Source organism: Lepisma saccharinum, chromosome 16, assembly GCF_977018435.1.
Source record: "Lepisma saccharinum chromosome 16, izLepSacc3.1, whole genome shotgun sequence".
In the NCBI taxonomy this organism is placed as follows: Eukaryota; Metazoa; Arthropoda; class Insecta; order Zygentoma; family Lepismatidae; genus Lepisma; species Lepisma saccharinum.
Window position 1 is genome coordinate 22,373,582 of NC_139244.1, and position 19,257 is coordinate 22,392,838.

Below are 19,257 nucleotides of genomic sequence, written 5' to 3' on the forward strand. Positions count from 1 at the left end.
GCTGGTCCCTGAGAAAAGTGAGCTGTCACTTGGTTTTAGTTTTTTTCTGTCGCTGATAATAATACTAAACATCCTGTTGACAACTGTGACACCATATAGTGAAGCTCATTGTATTTACTACTAGTAGTTTATGTCATGGTGATGCAGTTCGTACAGCGCCCCGGTACTATTTACGACAACGCCACTGATCGACAGCACAACAAACACAAAACGTTTATTCCTAGCTGTGATTCGAACCCGTTACACCTCGCTTTACAATGCTAACCACCACTTCAATGGACGCTCTGCAGATAAATATTGAGAACACAATTGTTATAAATAACAGTATATCAAGTTACCATGAATGCCTTTCATCCTACAGTTAGCAGAGACGAAGCGAGACATTTTTATGTAGTCATCGCAAGAATTGCCAAACGTTATGGTAAATCTTTCAACCAGGGGAAGGGGGGTCAATATTTCTCCACGGTAAACGACAAGGTCATGCGTTATGTTATGCGATTTATATTTTAGTACCTGAGTGATGATAATATCTCACGGTGCTGTAAGCGCATGTCCACACTATCTCAAGAAAACGACAATTTCTGAGTTTGTTTACCATACACTTCCGTCCGATGAGAAGTTCCGAAATTGGGAAACAATATCCTCTCCAAAATACAACATTTAAGGTTGCTAACATTTTTTACTATAATATTACGAACGTGATTTAAAATCCGAATTACTCAAAACAATAGAAAGTACTTCGTGTTTTTTAAAGCAAGAACGTTTTTTTTTTCCCGAAATCGATATTTGAATCTCAGGATTCAAAAAATTAAATGGAGAAATATTATGGAGGAAATACAGTGGATCCCGAACTGCTCTTTTTCCAGTTCTTTCCAGCACTAACCTGGGTAAATTTATGCTTGCTTACTTATAATTTTTTTCTATGCACCATTACTTTCATGTATTCTGTGTAAGTTTACAATGCTGGGAATAGCAGACACTACGAGAAGCTTCATATTGATGACGTCACAGAAACCCTGCCGTGGTTGTAAACATAGGGGCTCAAAAAAAGGGTATCTTGTTCAAGAGCGGCGGAAGGACCTTGGATTCGCAGACCTGCTGCGATGACTTGGCCCGCCTGACACCATTAAACTCAACAGGAAACATAGCGGGACGGCTGGGCACGGGGATAGAACTGGGCTCTCCTTTCGGTGCGCTAAACTTTGCGAATCTCTTGCGTGTTTCTAGCCGTTTCATGGTGTCACGTGACTAATTTGGCGAAAATATGCGAATATTCTGATTAATTTTTCACTTCTTCTCTAAAATATTTAAAATGCAATATTTTTACTATTTTTTCTTGGTCATCGCCGCACCTCCCGATGACCGGACGCCTCTGAAGTCAGGTTGTACGATAGCGTATTCCTGCATAATATGATTTCGATTGCGACTTACCGTCTGTCGGAAATGATAAAGGGGATTATTTGTCCTTGAATAGGGTAAGCTCGCTTTCATCCGCTTGCGTCATTATCAGTGAACAGGATAGAAACGTAAATCCATTACCAACTACGAGATTTTGATTCCGGAATTATTTTTGCAACGATCCACCAATGACAAATACATTTTCATGTACAAGGTGTTCTGTAAACAGTGTTCATTTTACGAAAAAAGCAAAGCGTTGACTAAAAATGTTTTAGTTTATATTAACTGATGTATATACATTGGACAATAACTAAAACTTCATAGTGAGAAATCTTGGTTTTATTGGACAAAAACGGTATATATAAGTATTACCAAGAGTAGCAAATTATGGTGATGTGTATTTTTAAAAAAATATTGTTGTAGGAGACATCCCTTTATTCATTTATAGAAGAGGGTGTATTGAAATGTGCAGAGTTTATGAGGCTTGCACTAGTTCCATCTATTTTTTTCTGAGATTCACGGATAATCACCAGTCGATACTGTTTATTTGTAATGTAGTCAGTGGCGTATTCATGATATTTTCGGGGCTCTTAAGTTTTTTAATTGACGGCACTTGTTATTCATTCTAAAATGATAATTGTAAATAAATTATTTATCATTCGAAGCCAGTCCGTCCTTCTTGTGGAATTACTTTTAATAACACATATTTCGATTAAACCAATTAGACTTACTGAAATTAAAACCTTTGTACTCTGTCTGGAGCAAAAGAACGAAAAACGTTCGTAGTGATTCTTGACCAATGAGCGAGTGAGAGGAGATGTGAATACATGGAGGGGATATGTCGACTACGCCACCAGCCGCTTGAAGCAGCGCTCACTGCTTTGCCCACTCGATTTCTCCCCGTTTCTACCGTTATGCGCGGCCTTGCTTCACAGCTTCCGGAGTATGTTAACTTTTTGTTAATCAGGATTTTCTATTCGATAATTTCATTAATTTCTACAAGAAATGATTGAAACGTGTGTCGTGGATGTTACATGCAACATTGACACATGTTTCATCATTTTCTAGAAGTAATAATATTATAAGCAAACAGAAAGACATAGTTAACGGAAGACAACGTGTTGATACTCGAATTTCTGTAATTGGCTTAATACAAATATGTGTCACATGAATGTTATTGTACTAAGAAAGGCGAAATGTAACATCCGTGACAAGCAGAAGTGGCTCAATGGAAGTATAGTGAGTTCCAAAGTTAAAATTTCCTTTAATATGAAAAAGGCCATCAACATGAGACGTATAAAACACCTAACAAATCTTAATTGAACCGCACAACCTCATATCATGTAAAAATTGAGTGATTACCCCACGAGGAACGTCGTTAATCCGCCACTGTCTCCCAGAATCGAGGTCAAAAGATAATAAATAGCAAAACGGTTCTAAAAAATAGGAGAGCTTTCATTTGGGAAAAGGCTAATGAATAGTCATACCAAGCAAGTAGGTGCTTATTTTCGCAGCCAAAAAGATTTTTTGTTTAAAAAAAAATGTGCTTATACTACAGATGTAATATTTAGCATAATACAACGTGTCCACAAAAACATCCCTGGATTATAAACGACCAAAAAATTTCAATTATGTATATTACGAAATGTATACCGATACCATTCAAAAGAACAGCTCAAAGAATTTTAGCGGATGTGTAATTGTTGCCGTTAACTACAACAATAGATGTCATAACAATATAAGAATGAAAAGAATTAAATAAATTTAGCCAAAAGTAGCAGAAAAACACATTTAAGGATGTAAGAGAAAAATTAATGAAAATAGTCATGGACAATTTGCACGGTAATACTCATGGATCATACTTTACAATGCTGTATGAATGAGTGTTGCAAAGAAACTTCAAATAATAATAATAAGAAGAAACTTAATGGTGGACAAGAGAGAACACACCAAAAGATCTTTCGATTGTTAATGTGTTATTGTAAATGGCATTGTTGTTAAAAGTCGTTTTAACTTTCAGAAGACACAATGGGCTCTTATGGACAATGCTTTTCTTATGGGAAAATACGAGCGCGCTGTTGTGAAATTTCTGGATTTACAATTTAGTTTACGTAAAATCGGTACCTGCAGTTTTGCAGGAAATTTTGTAGAGAATACGATGGTGGACACAAAAAACTTGTAACTTGCTTACATATTTTTAGATAAATTTAAAACGCAAATTTTCTGTGAAAACAAAATTTTTACATTGTTTTCATTCCTAACGTTGAAACATGCCATAAATTTAAAGCATTCATTATGAAAAAAATTGACACTGTTTTTTAATTGTCATAGGTGATGGTGGTGCTCAGAATTTATCAATACTTTAAAGCATATTCGCATTAAAAAATATTCAAATAAAGTATGTGGAGATTTTTTATATTCGTGCAGTAGAAAATGTCGTCGCTGGCCATTTTTTGTTCTGTAATTCCAAGTAAAAATTTCCAACGACAAAGTTGTGGAGAAAATAATGAAATTATTTTTTATAACCACTCAAAGGTTCCCAGAAATATTACTTCCATGCATTTGAAGTTTCTTTTTAACCCGAACCGCGCGCGAAGTAAGGAGACGTTGTCTGGCCATCTTGAGCTGACTCACCGCAGCATTCGAGCTAATTACCACCACGTTTTCGAGTTATTTCCATTCAGAAAAAAAAATAACTTCATGCAGTTTGTTATAATAGAATTGCAACTACTTAAATTTAATAATTGACAATTATTTCCAATGCTGCTGTTGTGAGCAACATTAGTGCTGTCGCAAATGCACGTTGTTTTTGTTTACATTACTGTCGACATTAATACTGAAATGAAGATCGCCTTTCAGTTTCCAACGTACACATAAATTCATAGACACCATATTAACACTTGAAAGGCTTTCCAACACGTGACAAGATATGGGACTTCAGGAATAGAAATATGACATGCCTTGCTTGTATCATTTACGTCTTATCAGTTCCGTCATTGCCTTGTAATCGATGTGTTCCGGGTTCGATACCCGGTAGAGGCACAAGTGGTTCGGATCCCACTTTAAACTGTAGGCCCAGTCCCGATTAGCCTTACTGTGCATAAAGTGGACTTAAAACACCAAATCACAAATCACAGTCTTATCAGTTCAAGTAGGTCATTTTTTTGTTTGGGTTGCAACTTGAATCTAACCCATGTGCCAGGTTCCCCTTACTTGTGAACTGTAATGTTCACAGTATAATATTAATATTAATAATTACATATAATTATAATTATATATACAAAATATGTAACATCTTCATTGTGAAGGAAGCTCATCATTTCCCAGTGACATGAGCTAGCGCTGTATTGGCAACACTGTGCGGTTTCTCCGTAAGAGCCGTTGTGTCCTCTGAACGTGAAAACGACTTTAGAAGCAAATTGTGTTACTGTTGATGTTTACTGGATGTTTACAGTGGCATCCATGAGTATTACCGTGCAAATTGTCCATTCCATTAATTTTCTCTTACATCCTAAAGTGTGTTTTTCTGCTACTTTTGGCTATTTTTTTTTCCTATTTTTTCATTCTGTTATCGTTATGCCATGTATTGTTGTAGTTAACGCCAACAATTACACATCCGCTAAAATTCTTTGAGCTGTTCTTTCGAATGGTATAGGTATAAATTTCGTAATATATACTATATAATTATAATGTATAATGTATAATTAAAATTTTGTGGTCGTTTATAATCATGGAATGTTTTTGTGGACACGCTGTATATTACTAATGTAATTATAGGAATTTAATGCAACTGTAATATTCATCTACTAGCTTTTTTTACACGTGTACTGGCTTTCTACATTACTCTGGCCGTTAGATTTCCCCACAGAATTTCCCGGGTTCGAGTCGCGACCTCGAATAAAGTGTTACTTGTGAGTGTCCCTTCCTTAACTTCACCCAATTATCACTCATCCTCAACGGCATGATTAGTCAAAACAAATGTCAGAGAAGCGACGTAAAAATAGTAAATAGATTATTTCTATCAAAAACTTACGTGTTCTTAATGCAAAATAGAATGTTGCGCAGGCCAAAGATTGGCAAAATTTGATTTTAGTCTACTCATATAGGCTAATTGGGATTGACCACACAGCATAATGGGTCCTGAATATGTAAAAATCCATCCAGGGCCCTCTTTTGGGGTTCATAAGTTCATGCAGTATCTCTGTTTGTTTCCTTCCTTTTAACTCTTTCTTTCTCAATCTCCTTTTCTCTCTTCTTTTTCCCACTTTTTCTCTCTCGCTCCTTCTGTGTATTTTCCTCTTGCTTTCCTTTTCATTTTTCTCTCTTTTTCCCTCTCGCTTTCTCTGTCTCCATTCTTTCCCCTCTCGTTCTCTCTCCCCCTTTCTCCTTTATCTCTCTCTTTCCTTCTCTTTCTCCCTTTCTTACTTCCCCTCTCTCCTTTTCTCTATTTCCCCCTTCTTTTTCCTCTCATTCTCTCACTCTCTCTCTAGTTTTCAGAGGGACATTTTACGGCGTAAAACTTTAAATTTAACAGCAAACCTGTATTTAAATTTTAGGCGGTTGTCTCGAAAATATGGAGCAGCTGTAAACGGTTCAAAGAGAGGGATCGTCCCCCTAACATCATTACCGTAACGTTGGATCGGATCCTGCCTATTATATTTCCCCTTCCTATTGACACGGCTGACATTTATGATATTGGGCACCGCGGGGTGAAAGACACGTCTCCTACCCACGCGGTGACAGCCGATGCTTCCGGGCTGATTCTGTCGAGCGATTTTGAAAGGAAGGCGATCCCACGTGGGCGGGCGCCATTGAACTACGTGAAAAGACGAGGCGGAATCACCAGCTCTGAATGACGCTCACGTCGTCAAATTGGCCAGGAATTTCATTCCTGGGCCGTCTTTGGGAAAATCGTGACACTTTTATGAAGTTACTATTTAAAAATTGCAAAGCGGAATCATCGTCAAAAAACAACAAAAAATGTGAAAGAGTGAACGTCGTGGCTCCCTATTAAATTAATATTATTCTCGGTTTGCAAAGAAATATGAGGCTCCTTGAGTCCATCTAAGACTTGCGTTCTTTTGCTCAGAATAACGGAACACGTATAGAGAAGACTTTACTTACAAGTGTCTAATGTTACCGCGTGGAGCGCTAACGTCGCGGGCACGCAAGTCACTTGTTAAACAAGATGGCGGACATTCCTGTGAGTGCAGTTGTTCTGATGAAATTTCTTGTGAATGAAGGCGTAAAACCTAGTGTAATTCATAAAAGCCTTCAAGCGCAGGGAACTTTTAGCCGCAGTAAAACACTTAATGGTGCATACGGTTTAAAGGCGGCCGTACATCAGTGCAAGACTAACCAGGCTGAGGTGACTCGGAGTACATCGTGAACATTAAGCGAGTGGAAGACCTGATCCATGAAAATTGACCTTAACTAACATACTTTACATGCTCAGTGTGTCCTAATCTCCTTTCAATGCAAATATGATATCTGTTGAAGTTCAGCTTGAAGATTTTCTTCTGTAGAAACATGCCTACTTGACCGGGGAAGATCCGCTACCATCCAAGTTTGTTCAGGGTTTATTTTTTACTTGGTTTCTGTCGAGATGGAGGTACTGTGTTTGGAAAACATTCCACAACATTACTGTAATTGTGGTAATGTTTTCACTACTTCTAAAATACAAAAACACACACTTTGTAATACTTTTGTTTGCCTTATACGCAAGTAACCTGCCTTGGTTCTTCCTGTTATGTGTTTATGTTACTTCCTGAGGTAAATTGCTTTCATCACACATTAAAAACTAACAAAAAAATATGTTCGATCAAATCAAAAGACATTGAATAGCTACCATACAAAACATATTGTACCCTTCACATGGATAATGAGAAAACTCAGTTCTTTCTTGAATTATAGCCCAGACGCTACAATACTATTTATTTCATGATTAAATATATACAGAAATTACAAAAGTAACAACCCCACAATGAAAGATAACATGATCCAATTAATGAAATACTCTATCTGAAATATGTAAAGAAATGGTTCGTACACTGGTCTAGACCAGCAGTACTAGTTGAAAATATATTCCAACTTGACACTTGCATACATGATTGAATCTCTATTTTTCTCCTTTCTTATTTACAAAAATAACTACGCAAATGAAACAAAACTTTATCTGAAAATATAACAAGCTACGTAATTATGAGCTGTTCTTGAAATTCTGAAACCTGTTGCTTCCCTTGCCCACTGCCACTGCAGTACGCAGAACAAGGTACTTGACTCTTCGTCAACGGGTAGAGTTATTTTATTTGTAAATAAAATATACGCATCCGTTAATCTACTCTCTTTCAGTGTCTCGAAAGATGTTTCTCTCAAAAAAAAAATAACAATAACCCCCAGAAACTAAACTTTGGCTTCCGCCACGCAAATCAAAAATTTGCGTAGACTATCTATGCATTGCCATGAAAAAAATTGTTGAACACTAGCCACAGCCACTCCGGCAGCGAGAGAACCTTCGAAGGCAGTGGCGTAATCGCAGGAAGGGGCAATGGTCATTGCTCCTCAACCTTAGACGAAATCAATTCAAACATTGAAGTAAAAAATGGAAGACTAGCCGAATCTAAGAGTGTCAGGAGAAAAGGATACTCGGGATGGAATTAGTTTCCACACAATTCTTGCATTTTTCCTTCTAGACCGCCAAGGGCAGGAGAGGGAACAGGGGGGCAATTGCCTTCTCGATTTCATTTTTTTTAAAGAAGTAAAAATATATTTCGTGAAACGATCTAAATAGCGTTCTTCTTTTACCATTTCAGGCTGTTCGACCACGATATTGGTGAATGCGGCCACCCAGCAGTTGCCGGAAGCTACAGAGGTTCAGTGGTGGAGCTGTTGCTGTTCCTGTTCGTGCTGACGTGCCTCGTCGCCACAGCGGCGTGCGTGAACGGGACCCAGGACGACCCCAACGAGACGAGGAATGGAACGACTTTATCAAAGCCTTCGTTCGCGTACGTCCCTTTCGCCAGCCATGACATGGAGACGGATGAGGAGGCGGAGGGGAACAACTCTTGCAGGTGCTGGAATACCACTGAGGACAAGGAGATCGAGTGCAAGTGTTCAGGGGTGCTGCTGGTGGAGATTCCGGACACTCTGCACAGCAACGTCACGCGCATGTAAGTACATTACCTTCATTGGATTGAACACTGTAGTCTTGAGCAAGTTGCCGTTGTTATGGAATCATCAAAACACACTTGAAAATTGATATAATTTATGGTTCTTTTGGCAGACAAGCCAGTAAATATCATGAAGCATTATAAGATCCAAGGTTGGTATTCGTGATTAAAATTACCACTTGAGCGCTAGTGTCGCCTCTAATATGGCTGCTAGATATAGGATACATGCTATCATGGACGTCCACAGGATTTTTCCAGGGAGGGGCAAGTTCCCATAATAGTGATTTCCCCTCAAAAAACACTGCTTCAGTCTGAAATTATTATGTTCCTTCAATACCCTTATAATAATTAACATAAATTACTATAACTGAAATTAAATTATGTGTGAAATATATACCTTTTAGGTGGACATTCATTTCCCCGCGGGTGGCCCCCCTTACCCCCCCTTCCCCCTTCGGAAGTCCATGCATGCTATGTTTGCGTTCAGTTAGTAGGAGTAACGTGTGGTCATTCTGTTATGGAAGAAACATTGAAGTTACCCATACATTGTTTATCTGAATACATTGGGCAAGACGGTTATGACTTTTCGAAAAATGAAATTTATAAAGTACAATTTCAAACTTTACTTGCATGGTAATATATAATCTTCTTTCGAAAAATGGCGTGAGTAAACTCGTACATTATTCGTAATTTTCTTGTCGCATTTCAGTATCATCCCCCAAGCCACCAATTCTGTTTTACCTGATTTATTTACAAATTTCATTTTGTTGATTCCTCGGGGATGTAAACGCATGAAATATTTTCACATGTTCTGACCCATAAAACGATTTACAGCCAAATATTGAACAGTAGACATTACTCCTTCACCATGATTTGAACGATTTCGATACAGCATAGTGTTCTACATACGTAATTCCAACAAATCTGACCAAACAACTGTCATTTTGCGTTTATGTTTTTTATGGACCATTTCTCTTTTCTACCCTGTCAATTTGCGACCGTGTCTTTTATGAACCAATTTTCTTTTTGACCCTGTCATTCTGTGACCATGTCTTTTATCGACCTTGTCATTTTTTGATCTTGTCTTTTATCGACCCTGTCATTTTGCGACCGTGACTTTTATGGACAGTTTCTTTTATCGACCCTGTCATTCTGTTACCGTGTACCTTTAATTTTTCTTGATATATATCAATAGTTTTTGAAATTTAACTTTATCAAGAAGTCTGTTGAAAGTATTAACATATGTGAGTACTTGTCAGTCCTTGTATACTCAGAAACGTTTCTTATAACATGCAGGAAATTTACTTTCAAGAATGCCCTTTCTTTGGTATCTGCTCTATAGTCTGTGATCAGCAGAAATTTAAACCCATAGGGCCCATAATATCCACTAAAACATTAATTAAAAAACATGTTGAACAAATTCAGAATGCAAGTCTCAAATTCAAATACTTCTCAAACAATAAGCAACAACCGATAATATATTAAAATTTTAATTTCACTTCATGTATGATGTTTCCACCACATTGGTTCTAGCAGTAAAGGATATTCTTCTTTTATAATCTATCATAGCATATGGTTCCATATGAATACAATTAGTTTGTATTACCATCAGCTTGTTCAACAATTGTGAATGCTATGAATACAATGGCCTTGTATTGACTCAAGTGGAAGCTTCACATTCAATAAGTTCAAAGTGAAATAACGAGTGAGTAGAATATAAGAATATACTGTGCATGTAAAAGCTGCTTCAGAATTTGTTGTACGCATCTTAACTTTTTCACATTCTTCCAAACATGGTTCTTCTTAAATAATATTTATCGCATGATGCCTTGCAGGAGCTAGTCAACAAATAAAATGTGTAATACTGCGTATTCTTCCCTCTACTACGACTACATACACATTCCACATCTTGTGGGCTTTTTCGCACCACTCTTTAAAGAAGCGCCATTCTATGTATTTGCGCCATCCAATTACTTTGCGCAATCCTACGAATATGTGCCATATTATCCACTTGATACAGCTGTATACTATGCGCAATGGTGTTAAATTGATCGGCCCTATTAATTTGAATGCATATCTCACTGTAGCCAGAAGCATAACATAGCTGGACAAAAAGTTCAGCATTACTTTAATTTCTGTTCTTCCTCTTATGTTTGGTGCCCCAAACGATGTGTCGATGAGCCTTGTCAAGCACCAGGTGATCCCAGCCAATGAACACAGTCTTGGCCATTCTAAACCTCCAATAAGCAACAGCAGCAACATCTGTGGGTAGGCTTCAGTGGCTCTCATATGGTAACTCTCCATCATCAGAAGTCGGTTAGGGTATGTGTAGAAGAGAATTCGGTTACGGTATGTGTAGAACATTTCATCATAACTGAAGATTCGACGCCGAACTTTTATAACCATCCTGTCATGTGCATACTTCAATGCTATGCCAACAGCGGTGGCAAGCACCCAGCCATACCTACGAGGGGGTAAAACTGTCAAGGGTGGTTCAGGGAATTTTGGGGAAAACTCACGAACGAGGGTGACAAATTTACCAACCTTGAAGAAACCGAATATATCAGCGGGCAATATTATAATCATCTTCGTTGCTAGATAACTCTACACGCCCACAACAAAGATTGCTTCTGGAACAACGAGGTAGCTGACTCGAAAAATAACAGCTCGTTGTCATAGCAACCTGTCCGCCAATCGCGTTTCACCGCTGCGATAACAGTTGAATTCGGCACCACGCATTGAAGTGCGAAATGAAGAAGGAAAGTACAGGATCAACGAAGTTAGTAATAAGTTGTGTTTTATACAGCTTATATTGATACACCTGTAGAGCTTCTGCAAAGATGTTGTATAAAGAAATAAACTGCCGGAGTACTTGTTGAGGTCAGTGTACAAATCTTAGGCGGTGTGAGCCAAGATAAAGCAAGCGAGCAAGTACAAATCTAGATGGCTCCAGAAATAATATTCTAAACTAATTGTTATGTGGATTTGTTGACAAGAGTTAGTTCATGCATGCTAACGGCCAGCCAAGAACATTTCTTTCGATAGAACGTATTTCGTTTAGGCTACTGCCCGAGGAAAGAGCGAGCAGGCAAACTTGTATCTGGGTCCGAAATTAAAAGCTGGTTTACATGTGCACGCTCTCTTTTCTCAAAACAATTGGTCATGCATTTAAAACAAAATCAATTTAGACAAATCTTATTTCTCCGTCTGGTGATTTACAATGCATTGCAGCGAACAAATATAAATTGCGAGCGAGCGAGGACGAAAATTTTTGGATCCGATTTTTTGGCAGGCTACAATCAATATTAATTTAATAGTGTGCAAATCATGTCACGGAACGCCATGGCATTATATTATTGACAACTTTTGTGCCTCCCCGATGGTGTAGTAGTAACATCGTCCCATTTTGATCAAGGGGTCCCGGGGTCGATACCCGGTGGAGGCACATAGTGTTTCGGTACCCACTTTAAGCTATAGGCTCAGTTTCAATTAGCCTTTCTGTGCATAAAGTAGAAAAAAACACAAATCTGTCAATCAATTTTACAACTTTTTTTCATTTAGATCGTTCGGCACCCAGGGCCGTCTCCTACCGTCCCTTAGCTACGGTTCTTAACTTGATAAGCCTAAGAAAGCCGGTATAGCGAGCGAAGAGAGCAAGAAAAAATTACGAAATGTGTTTTTATTTGCATAAAATTTGAAGCTCTGGGCGGTAATTGCCCCCTGCAGGTACACTTTGCCGTCAATGTTTGCTCCTTGCCCCCCTAGAACTCATTTCCGACCAAGGTTGGAAGGCAATGCCCCCTGCCTCCCCTGTGGTTGCGCCACTGGTTTGTTGTATTACCACTTGTACACTTTCTCTTTTTGCTTGCATGTTAAGATTTTGATGCGAAAAAGATTTTAAAAAAATGTAACCTACAACCAAACTTGTGCATCCAAATATTTACCAGATTTACAGAAAATTAAACCTTTATCAAATTTGACACGGGAATTGAGTTTCGAAAGTTGGAAACCTTATTTAATACGAAATTCTAATCTTACAAGCTTTTCCCTCAACCATCTGTACGTAAACGTTTACAAACTTATCTTGCATATATAACTTGGACAATAAGTTCTCATTCCACAGCAATTTAATAGCAATTATATACTAACGACGATTTTACGAACTTACAATAAGTTCCAAATGTAGGATGTAATTTTATCTATATCGTCCTTTTTTCCATTGGTAATTTGAAAAATAAAGGTACTTTAGGCAGAACGGTAAAGATTGGATTTTATTTTTATCAATATTATTTACGTATTTTCCAATGTTATATAACATTTGAAACGTTCTTCAGGTGAAACCAACGTTCTGAACGAATAAGAGGGGACTATTCACAGAAAACTAAATATTATACTCTTACAATGCACTTTGTTAAATGTTGTAAATGGACTATACTTGACTAATCCTGTGACGTTATGAAAGCTGGTGTGAGGCCAATACATACACGTAAGTATAAGTATCTCTCGGAGGCCCGGACTCAACCCTTCTATGGCGAGTAACTGTTTACACACTTTCTACCAGGGTTGTTAAAGGTTCAGGAAGCTATAAATTCTATTGGGTTCCGCTGCAGGACCGGAACCTCTTTTCTCCGGAAAAAGGTTCCTGGACCTAATTGAAATGCTTTAAATATGAAAAGGTTCTACACTGTCTAGAACTCATTTACGTTTGCTGATTTTCTCTCCCAGACCCGAATTGAAATTATTTACAATTCCCGGGCCAGGGTTGACCGATTAAAAGTTGCCTTCTAAAAATGTCCGCGAGTACGTTTTACATTGGAATGTCACACTGCTGTTGTAGAAAGCGTAGCACAGGGAATAAATAATAAAGCTGTTGTTCTCTCGTGGGCCAGGATCAAAAACTCCCTCGTCGAAGAGTTACTGTACATAACGCAATGGACTATATTAGCGTGGCGTCACATTGAGCTCAAACAAACCCGTTACGTGTTGCTCCGACATCCGATCCAGAAACAGCAGCCAATAAGAACCGTCGATGAGGTAACGTGAGGCTGCTGGGAACGGCAGTGCTGATACAACCAATTGAAGGAACGCGCGCGAGAGAATGAGGCTACATGGAGAGGGGCAACGTGACTGCAGCGCTTGCGTTTCGCCCATTTCTACCTTGTACCTTAGATTCTCGAGGCAGCCAGCACCTGGGTTATTCTTTCATGCTCACAAGTGGATAATTGTTTATCGTCAGGTCCGTAATCCGGTCCAAGTTGCGTATTGTTTCATTTCAATACGGAACTTGGACCCTATTTAAACTGATTCGGGAAAAAAGGTTCCTGGACCGTATTTAAATTGATCCGGAAAAAGGTTCCTGGACCGAATTGTAATACGTAACAGATAACAAATGTTCTTAACGGTCCAGAACCCATTTACGCTTGCTGATTTTCTCTCCTGGACCGGAATTGAATTTATTTAAAATTCCTGGACCTTTAACACCCCTGCTTCCTACTCGACTCCAGCAAAGTGGGATAGTGGGTGCAGCTGTTTGGTGCTCTTTTGACAGAATGAACCCATCGACGTCGTTGATTTTGTATTTTCAATCGTGTTTGGTTATACAGTACGTAAAACGTAAATTGATTATTTTCAATTTTACTTCTCCTACGGAAAATACATAAAAAGTCCCATATCCTGCACTTATGGCTTCATACGCACGTAGTTTTGTTTCTCCCTATAATCGACACAAATTCCGTGGACACTCATATTCACGTACAATTCTACAAACTTTATGTTGTCGGACTTGGAGCACCTCCCATATATTCATTGTTCATTAAAGAAATAAAAAAGCAAGCTCACAACAATCTACACCACAACACAGACGCTAAACTCTCCTCAGAAAGTGTTTACATTGGTTGAGTGGTCTGTCCAGTTTACGCGCGACTGAAAAAAGACAATAGGGAAGGAAGCAACTCGGTCGATTCGCTGTCCTCCGTGGACAGCCACTCGACTGTCCTGACTACTGGAGTAAGTACTGGCTCCAGTACTCTCCCCAGTTCTTTACACGAGGAGAGTATCTCGCTTTACCCTACTCCCTCCAGGTAGGTATTATACCGTTTACTCGACCAATGTAAACCGGGCTTAAGAGTGTCTCATATGTAATAGTAATATTATTATTATTAATATTAATAATAATAATAAAGTTCATAATTAATATTTTTATGGGGTAGAAACCTTTTTGATTTTGCCTCCCTCCCTCCCCCTATAGTTACGCCCAAGTTCGAATCAGATCCCCAAAAGTTAGGTCCCAGATTAGATTTCTTTAAAAACTGTAGGCCCAGTGTCGATTAGCTGTTCTGATCGTATAGTGGATTTGGTCTTTTCATTATGTCAAGATACAAATTTAAATCGTCAATTTTTCAGCAATTATTAAAAATATGTTTTGTTGAAAGTTTTTTTTAAAGTTGAGTGACGTAAGATGAGGTGTGGAGAGACCCCATTTACTGTTTAATTGTCGAGATACCCCCCCCCCCGCAACACCTCCCCTCTAGTGGCCACAAAGGTAGATACACAAACACGTGTGTGTGTGTGTGTATAAAGCATTATCTCAATGACATCAAACTTGGCTTAAATTGCTACATGATATTGCAATATATTTATTATGGTATACACAGTAACTTCAATTAATTCCTGTCTACACAAATCCAACTCATTTTAAAAACAAAAAGTCACGCTTATATGTATAATCAGAAAGAAGGTTTTGGTGCTACTCATAGGGGACTACCTCTTCTTTCCCTCTAGTCTTCTTAAAGGAATTTAGTTTTTAAAAACTCTGTGCAAGAAAACCAGTTAAACATCGTAACATTCTCAAGTTGCTTGACACAAGATGAACAGAAAAGCATCAATACTAAATAACGTGACTTCGTGACTACATACACACAACTTTGTCGGATCCAGCAAACACCCCCCCCCCACCACCACCACTCCCCAACAAGCTGAACCCCCCCCCCCACGTGAACTATATATACGCCCATGCGTACAAGTACGTATAACATGTCTCGTTAACAACAGAAATTACTCATGAATCCCTAAGCTCGGTAAAAAGAAAAGCAGCCAATCCATTTGTCACGAGCAGTGGCGCAGGAACGGGGAGGGGGGGGGGCAGAGTACAGGGTTGTGGTTGGCCTTTTCATGTCACGCGTTCTATATGGAAGTAAATATGTTTAGCCTTTTAGGTGAAAGTACAGTTTACAAGGGAAAGCTACCTGCTAGAAAGTTCCAGAACAACTTTCTAATAGTCTGGAGGGAGTAATGTTTGTGTATATATATAATGCCCTGTTTTTGTATCTTGTTACATTTGTACTTGATATAGAGTCTGAAGAAGGCCTTGCTAGAAGGTTGAAACGTCACGTTTAGTTTATGTTTTTAATAAAATAAATTACTGCCTTGGTCAGCATATTTAGTATTGCATAATAATGGAAACAAGGCTTAATGGTGTTATAATTGAAGATAAGATGCAAATCTTCATCAGAAGATTATATGACTGACCTCCTTTTCTTTTGATTTTTAAATGGAATTTTAACCAAATACTTGCACTTACAATGTGCTCTTGTACCTCACCCATAATTTTCATAAATTTGTAATAGGGTGTTTGTAAAACTACACTTAAACCTATGTATTACGAGATTTTTGGTAAATAGAGATGGTATTGAGACAAGAACAGTCTCTTGTTTCCTCTCAAATTCCGAGACGAGACTGAAATAAATATCTACAAAATCAAAGCCAGACGATCTCGTTCGAAATTCTGTTATCATATTTGAAAAAATTGCTTAAAATAAATTTAAATTACTATTTGTCTTATCCAGACATATCAAGCTTATATCTTATTATTCTTTCAAATAAGTCGCATATTTTGTTTACTGTAATTGGAAAGTAAATCCATTACTGACAATTGCGAGCCTGTGCTGCCCGGTTTCATCTATTCAGGATAAAATTCCGTACTTCGAGGTTGGCAGCGTCGCAAAATGACAGGTCGATAAAGGACACGGTCACAAAATGACAGGGTCGATAAAAGACAGGGTCGGAAAAAAAGACACGGTCGCAAAATGACAGGATCGAAAAAAGACTATTAGAAAGTTGTTCTGGAACTTTCTAATAGTCTGGAGGGAGTAAGGTTCATGTATATATAATGCCATGTTTTTGTATCTTGTTACATTTGTACTTGACATAGAGTCTGAAGAAGACCTTGCTAGAAGGTTGAAACGTCACGTTTAGTTTATGTTTTTAATAAAATAAATTACTGCATTGGTCAGCATATTTAGTTTTTCATCTTATCTTTGAATTGACGCGACTACTCCTTTACAAAAGTGTTCCCTATTACGCAAAAGACCATTCGCCTGGAGCGTGATTTTCTCAGAGTAAACTTTACCTGATTCCATCGTCCCACACACATTTTAAACAATTTTCATCTTAGAGAGTTTCCCAAACCTCGAAAACAGGACAGTGAACTAACCAGTAGCAAGCACAATGTAGTAGAATAATGTAGTAGAAGAGAATGCTTTTAAGTTACAAACAATATAAACTTTTTATTGATCGAATTGAAAATAGGTTCTTCTAACAGTAGCGCCTTGCGTCTGTCAAATTATCTAAGGTGAGGGGGTACAGGGGGTAAAATTGGATTTACAGATTTAGGGGGTACAGTACCCCCCTTCAAAAATTTGGGGGGTACAATATATCCCTGTACTCTGCCTCCCCCCCCCCCCCCCGTTCCTGCGCCACTGCTAGTGACAAATGGATTGGCTGCTTTTTCCTTTTACCGAGGTTAGGAATTCATGAGTAATTTCTGGTGTTAACGAGACATGTTATACGTACTTGTACGCATGGGCGTATATATAGTTCACGTGGGGGAGGGGGTTCAGCTTTTGGTATGATTAGGGTTGCTTTATTCCATAAGTGAAAATCCAGGACACTGCTGACCGGAAGCTTGTTGGGGAGTGGTGGGGGGGGGGGGGGTGTTTGCTGGACCCGACAAAGTTGTGTGTATGTAGTTACGAAGTCACGTTATTTAGTATTGATACTTTCCTGTTCATCTTGTGTCAAACAACTTGAGAATGTCACGATGTTTACCTGGTTTTCTTACACTGAGTTTTTAAAAACTAAATTCCTTTAAGAAGACTAGAGGGAAAAAAATTATAACTGATTTGACAGTCCCAATGCAGTTCCTTATTGCAAAAATTCCGAAACAATCAGGAAAATGTAGACATTTTGTCTGCAGTCCCATCTGGTGTGTGCAATTTCGTAATTTCCTTCCCATCCGTATCCCGCCCTATACGTTTCGAATTTAGGAGAAATAAAATTGTCCGAAGAAATTTTTATGAACAAGAGGATAGAACATGTACTCTGGTAATTTTACTGAACTGAAGGGAGGTTTAGACCCGTTGTACCCCCCTTAAATACGCCCATGCCTGTACGTAAAACGAGTGGCCATTCTGCAAGAAGTTTCACAGTATCGCTAATTTGTACATGTTTCCATGCCAAACATTAGTCCAGTCATACTTTTTTTTATCTCTGTAAATCATATCTGAAAATTTAATTAAAAAATTCTGACTTCCACCACAATCGTTATCAACCTTCTTTTTTTAATATTATTTTTCGGGTTTGAAAGAGAAAAGGGCTTCAATATTCGTTCCGTAGCTACACCACCTGCGGCAGAGGGAAATTGACGGATTTCATCCTGGTGGATGGAGCAGCACCAATGCGTGGAATCTCCGCAGGAGCCATAAAAGGACGGCTCGTTATCAGCAGGCGGCAATTAATTCTGTAATTCCAAATGCCATTCTCTCCGGAAGGGATTAGACCCAGTCAGAGCCTCCTGCAAGATGTCCTTGTCGAGAGACATTAATCTGCGAACCGGGAATGGGGTGGATTAGATCCTGCGAATGTGCAAGATTCTCTGTTGCACACCTGGCACATCCTCTGCGGAGGTGTCTTGTAATCTTCTCCGTTGCAGAAAGCTGCGATGAACGCATTTCAAGAGTACCTGCTTTTCGGGGGGGTTGAATTTTATCATGGTCCTAGAGTGGCTATCCTGGTAAATAGGTCACAAACTGATGTAGGATAGCTGAACATATTAGGAAATAATTTCTGAATGTGTCATTCCAGGAGGAATTCGAAAAATATAATAAATGTCCTATATTTTGAACGTCACATAATACTAATTAGGAAAATACGTACGTGTTTCGTTGAACAAAGGGGAATCATGCAAGTTACGAGTACAAGTCCATTGCCCAAAATGAAAATAAAAGTTTGTCCTGTTAGAGAACAAACAGGAAAACGGAATCAACTAATGAACAAAGTTTTTGGGTCCACATTCTGATGTCACTGTTCAGTGCCTGAGCGGAATTTCTTGCCTTGGGGTTTATACTGATTGCACAAGGTGTTTCCCATTCTTATTCAATATTTTTATTGCAAAGCAGGGGGTATAGAGAACAGAGTTATTCAGTGTGTCGACAGTCAAGAAAGTCAAGAAGTAAAGAAATCAACAAGTAGGTCAAGAAGTCAATAAAAATCAGGAAGTTATACTTGTGGTCAAGAATGTTTGCTATCACAATTACTGATTGGTTGATTTAGTTTATTTTACTTCATTTTTCTGCCACTTTGGCTAATCGCGAAGATGAGGATAAATGGTGGTAAGATAAGATGCATGAAAAAA

At 38.5% G+C, this 19,257-nt stretch overlaps 1 protein-coding gene across 1 annotated transcript in view; it reads left to right on the forward strand.

The window, feature by feature from the left end:
• Window positions 1-19,257, forward strand: part of LOC145999974 (lutropin-choriogonadotropic hormone receptor-like) — a 304,703-nt gene that overhangs the window by 157,899 nt on the left and 127,547 nt on the right. The window contains exon 2 of the mRNA XM_083137268.1: window positions 8,211-8,567. Within this exon, the coding sequence (XP_082993394.1) occupies window positions 8,211-8,567 (357 nt within the window). The remainder of the gene's footprint in view (window positions 1-8,210; window positions 8,568-19,257) is intronic.